This window comes from Oncorhynchus masou, chromosome 28 (assembly GCF_036934945.1).
Source record: "Oncorhynchus masou masou isolate Uvic2021 chromosome 28, UVic_Omas_1.1, whole genome shotgun sequence".
Lineage (NCBI taxonomy): Eukaryota > Metazoa > Chordata > Actinopteri > Salmoniformes > Salmonidae > Oncorhynchus > Oncorhynchus masou.
The window spans coordinates 18,351,789-18,357,806 of NC_088239.1; the positions used below are offsets into that span (position 1 = coordinate 18,351,789).

The following is a 6,018-nucleotide window of genomic DNA, read 5'->3' on the forward strand; positions in this document are numbered from 1 at the left end:
CTGGGGGTGCCTTTTCTCTTCGCTCCGTTAGGTGTCTTGTCTCTTCAGATAGCATCTCTGGGCTCCATAACTACAAAGCATTAGAAGCTGAGGCGTCCATTGATGTACACTCTACATGCTCACGCTTAACAATTTCATTTATTCATTTATGACACACAACAATACATGATTAACTCTTTGAATGATCTTTATCTCTAATATTTTCCCAAATACACATGAATCCTGTACTGGTGGTTACTAAGATAATTATATAGGTTATAAAAATGTGTATCAAAAAGAACATGGGAATAACCAGTGGTGGTTGTGAAAACATGGACACATGAGAGAGGCAGAATTCTGTCAAAGCAAAGGCAGGCGCAAAGTTGGTTGAGATTATGCTGCGAGAGAGAGAAAAGCAAGCCAAGCGTGCTGGCGTTTTGTTCAGCCCTACACAATGTCCGTTGCATCAGGGTCCGGGGCAGTAAATAGCTGAAATGATATGGAAGTAAAAGGCGAGACTTCACATGCATGGTGTACAGGCGCAGGGGGCCTGGAAAGGCCATGGAATCACACACAGATTGAACCTGTTTATAAAGCTGCAAAACACAAGGGGATATTTATGTCATAGGCTTTAATGCAGGTCAGGCCTGATATATTGTATAACATGTATAATATCTTACTGTACGGTTGACACTCATTGAAGTACTGCATTTTATACTTTTTTCATGGGGTTATTGACCCAGACAGTGATTTCTGATTAAAAACATTCAGTAACACTTTATGAGCAGTTATTGTCACCTATGTTGTGTATTAATATAAGACGTTATGAATGTGTTCACATTATATGAAAAGGTTATTCGTGGAATGTGTTACCAAATAGTCATCTCTGAGCCTGCATTAATATGGAATCGTATAGGCAAGGCCTTAGACAGGTCTAAAGTGGCTACAGTGATTATTTCAATATTTTATTCTCTAGTGAGCAGATTGCTACCTGGTTGAACGACTGTATAAGTCTCCAGACTCTGATGGACTGGGGTTGTAAGCTGAGGTAATGGGACATCAGGTGCTTTTTTGATGTGGACTCTCACAAGGAATAATGTGAAGAAACGCATGAATGGATGAAAAATGAGGCCTGTCCGATCATTCAATTAGAATACAAAACAGATGGCATGGTGTGTTTGTGCACGGAAGTTTGTGCACCCACACAAACACGCGTACAGGCATTCACACACACGCACACAAACACACACACCATTACACACCCACACCACGCATAACACAATAGTGGCACAATCTATTTTGGCGACAGAATAACTGTCCTCGGCTGAAGTGATGATGAGAGTGAAGGGGAGGCAATATCAATGACAATGACAACCGCTTCGTTATGATAACCCCCCCCCAAGCTTGGTCTATCTGTACATTACAAATAGGACTTTCGCTGCAGTGGGCTGAATCAGGGTCACACAGTGTTTCTTGATAGTCTTAAACAAGTCGACTTTGAAACATTTACATTTATATTTAAGTCATTTAGCAGACGCTCTTATCCAGAGCGACTTACAAATTGGTGAATTCACCTTCTGACATCCAGTGGAACAGCCACTTTACAATAGTGCATCTAAATCATTTAAGGGGGGGTGAGAAGGATTACTTTATCCTATCCTAGGTATTCCTTGAAGAGGTGGGGTTTCAGGTGTCTCCGGAAGGTGGTGATTGACTCCGCTGTCCTGGCGTCGTGAGGGAGTTTGTTCCACCATTGGGGGGCCAGAGCAGCGAACAGTTTTGACTGGGCTGAGCGGGAACTGTACTTCCTCAGTGGTAGGGAGGCGAGCAGGCCAGAGGTGGATGAATGCAGTGCCCTTGTTTGGGTGTAGGGCCTGATCAGAGCCTGGAGGTACTGCGGTGCCGTTCCCCTCACAGCTCCGTAGGCAAGCACCATGGTCTTGTAGCGGATGCGAGCAAGAAACAAAAGTATACACCTCACACACATGGTTACGAGCTTAAAGAAAATAAGACACTTGTACCATGTCAGATACAGAGTTGAAAATGTATTATGTTTTGAGTTTGCATCCCAATATTACATTTTGTACACGGTGCATTCGAAAAGTATTCAGACCCCTTGACTTTTTGTTACGTTACAGCCTTATTCAAAAATGGATTTAATAAAACATTTTTCTCATCAATACACAAAATACTCCATAATGACAAAACAGAAACTGTATTTTTTGACATTTTTACAAACGTATTACAAAGGAAAAACAGATACCTTATTTACATAAGTATTCAGACCCTTTGCTATGAGACTTGAAATTGAGCTCAGGTGCATCCTGTTTCCATTGATCATCCTTGAGATGTTTCTACAACTTGATTGGAGTCTACCTGTGATAAATTGGACATGCTTTGGACAGGCACACACCAGTCTATATAAGCCAAAACTAAGCCATGAGGTTGAAGGAATTGTCCGTAGAGCTCTCACACAGGATTGTGTCGAGGCACAGATTTGGGGAAGGGTACCAAAACATTTCTGCAGCTTTGAATGTCCCCAAGAACACAGAGGCCTCCATCATTCTTAAATGAAAGAAATTTGGAACCACCATGAAGAATGGGAGAAACTTTCCAGATACAGGTGTGCCAAGCTTGTAGAGTCATACCCAATAAGACTCGAGGCTGTAATTGCTGCCAAAGGTGCTTCAACAAAGTACTGAGTAAAGGGTCTGAATGCTTACGTAAAGTTTTTGCTCTGTCATTATGGGGTATTGTGTGTAGATTGATGAGGGGAAAAAACTATTTAATCCATTTAAAAATACGGCTGTAATGTAACAAAATGTAAATATTCAAGGGGGTCTGAATAGTTTCCGACTGGACTGTACATCACAAAAGACTGACATTTAATAAAAGCATTTTACATAGAAATGCTTTTATTTTTATTAAAATGTTTCTTTATTATGAAGTTATGAAAAAGATGAATAACATTCCACCCATGAGGCCACTAGAGGGCGATTTGGTTATTTGACTGCAGGAAAGAGGTCTATGTTAACTCAGGTCTGCATTTAGGAGTGATACCCCTGTGTGACTGCCCTGTTGATTACCTCTCTGTCTCTTTCTATCTCCCCCTCCCTACTCCCTCTCCCTATCACCTCCTCCGTACTCGCTACTCTCCCTCTCTCTATTTCTCCCCCCCCCCCCTGGTAGCTGGTGAAGTCAACCCTAGGACAGGTGACTCAGGATGAGAAGATGGCCACCCTGCTGCTACCACCGGGTCCTGACAGCTTGCACCGGTTCACCCGGGAGTCCCTGGCTGCCGTGGAGCAGCGGATCTCTGAGGAGGAGGCCCGGCGTACCAAGCACTACCAAGAGGACCTGGGAGACGTGGAGCTGCCCCGGCCCCGGGCCGACCTGGAGGCCGGCAAACAGCTGCCACGCATCTTCGGCGACATCCCCGCCGGCCTGGTGGGAGTCCCACTGGATGACTTTGACCCATTCTACTTCAAGAACCAGAGAGTGAGCACTGGGGGGTGATGGTTGGTGGGAGAATGAGAGGGGCTGTGTGGGTGTTTGTGTGTGAGCGTGAGATGGTGGGTGTCTCTCTCAAGGGTCCTTATACTTGTGTTCGAATGCCTGTGTTAAATGTGTTTCTAAGAGCATGTCACTTCTTATATCATCACTGACATCGCTTCCTTTGTCTATTGGACCTCCTTGAAGGATTTCCTCTTTAGTACCATTCCAATTACTGGAACATCTTCCTGTGTGCTTTTATTCATCTGAACCAATTTCCCCTTCTGAAACACATCTCTGGTGTACTCACAGTGACCCTCCTTATATAAAGCCTCTGAAATGGTGTGTGTGTGTGTGTGTGTGTGTGTCATTCGTCCTAATGGAAACTGGCTGTGGTCTTTGAGGCAGATTGAAAGGATTCCCCATACCCATTTTTGGGCCCTGTGACTGGGCCTGTTTGGGCTGCTGATTCAGGATGTGTGTGTGTGTGTACGTGCATGTGCGCTCGTGTGCACGTGTGTGTTCTTAGGATGCAAAAGGTAGGACTGATTTACGAATAGAAGGATCAGGCAGACAGACAGACAGAAAAACAGACAGACAGACAGACAGACAGACAGACAGACAGACAGACAGACAGACAGACAGACAGACGATGGTTTACTGTTGGCACCATTCTGGTTCTCACACAGTCCTTCTTTCTTAAAAAGAGTTTTGAAATGGGTTTGTGTCCCCCCCACTGTGTAGACTGGAGGGTGCCTCATTGAGTCATTCTATACAGTATGCATTACAGTATACCTCCCAGAGTGGCACATTTTTGTTCCAGCACCAGCACATCCATATTGAACTACTCGACTTATCGTCAAGCCGCTTGATAAGTTGAATTTGGTGTGTTAGTGCTGGGCTGGAACAAGAATGTGCAACCCTGGGGGTACTGTAGGACTGTAGATGAGAAAAACGTGTATTCCAGGATGTGAATAATAAGCTTTTAAGCTGGTGGATAAATCAAATTGAACTGACAGCTATGGCTGTAGTTGGTGTGGCATCAGTTGGATTTAAGTGATTTGAGTATGTAGCAATTGAGGAAATAACATTTGATTTGATTTAATCAGTTTCCCAGGGAGTGGAAATTGTACCGGTACAGTATGTGAAAAGGACAGAGGCTAGAGTACTGGTTTTAAGGTGCTCAGTTTTAAAATTGGCCTTTCAAAATTCATCAGTCTGGAGCTTTGGTTTGCTGGACGATACAGAGGGAGGCTGAAGAGCTAGTTCTCCTGGGGATAGCTAGTTCTCCTGGGGATAGATAGATCTCCTAGGGATATATAGTTATTCTGGGGATAGCTAGTTCTCCTGGGGATAGTTAGTTCTCCTGGGGATAGCTAGTTATTCTGGGGATAGATAGTTATTCTGGGGATAGATAGTTCCCCTGGGGATAGATAGTTATTCTGGGGATAGATAGTTATTCTGGGGATAGCTAGTTCTCCTGGGGATAGATAGTTATTCTGGGGATAGATAGTTATTCTGGGGATAGATAGTTCTCCTGGGGATAGATAGTTCTCCTGGGGATATATAGTTATTCTGGGGATAGATAGTTCCCCTGGGGACAGATAGTTCCCCTGGGGATAGATAGTTCCCCTGGGGATAGATAGTTCTCCTGGGGATAGCTAGTTATTCTGGGGATAGATAGTTATCCTGGGGATAGATAGTTCTCCTGGGGATAGATAGTTCTCCTGGGGATAGATAGTTCCCCTGGGGATAGATAGTTCCCCTGGGGATAGATAGTTCCCCTGGGGATAGATAGTTCTCCTGGGGATAGATAGTTATTCTGGGGATAGATAGTTCCCCTGGGGATAGATAGTTCCCCTGGGGATAGATAGTTCTCCTGGGGATAGATAGTTCTCCTGGGGATAGATAGTTATTCTGGGGATAGATAGTTATTCTGGGGATAGATAGTTATTCTGGGGATAGATAGTTATTCTGGGGATAGATAGTTCTCCTGGGGATAGATAGTTCCCCTGGGGATAGATAGTTATTCTGGGGATAGATAGTTATTCTGGGGATAGATAGTTCCCCTGGGGATAGATAGTTCTCCTGGGGATAGATAGTTATTCTGGGGATAGATAGTTATTCTGGGGATAGATAGTTCTCCTGGGGATAGATAGTTCTCCTGGGGATAGATAGTTATTCTGGGGATAGATAGTTCCCCTGGGGATAGATAGTTCCCCTGGGGATAGATAGTTCCCCTGGGGATAGATAGTTCTCCTGGGGATAGATAGTTCCCCTGGGGATAGATAGTTATTCTGGGGATAGATAGTTCTCCTGGGGATAGATAGTTATTCTGGGGATAGATAGTTATTCTGGGGATAGATAGTTATTCTGGGGATAGATAGTTCTCCTGGGGATAGATAGTTATTCTGGGGATAGATAGATCTCCTGGGGATAGATAGTTCTCCTGGGGATAGATAGTTCTCCTGGGGATAGATAGTTCCCCTGGGGATAGATAGTTATTCTGGGGATAGATAGTTCTCCTGGGGATAGATAGTTATTCTG

The 6,018-nt window shown here is 44.1% G+C and overlaps 1 protein-coding gene across 1 annotated transcript in view; it reads left to right on the forward strand.

Annotated features, from left to right (window-relative positions):
- The first annotated feature begins 3,210 nt into the window (after nucleotides 1-3,210).
- The window catches only part of scn5lab (sodium channel, voltage gated, type V-like, alpha b), a 279,945-nt gene continuing 277,137 nt past the window's right edge, over nucleotides 3,211-6,018 (forward strand). The window contains exon 1 of the mRNA XM_064941469.1: nucleotides 3,211-3,477. Coding sequence (XP_064797541.1) covers nucleotides 3,211-3,477 — 267 coding nt within the window. The remainder of the gene's footprint in view (nucleotides 3,478-6,018) is intronic.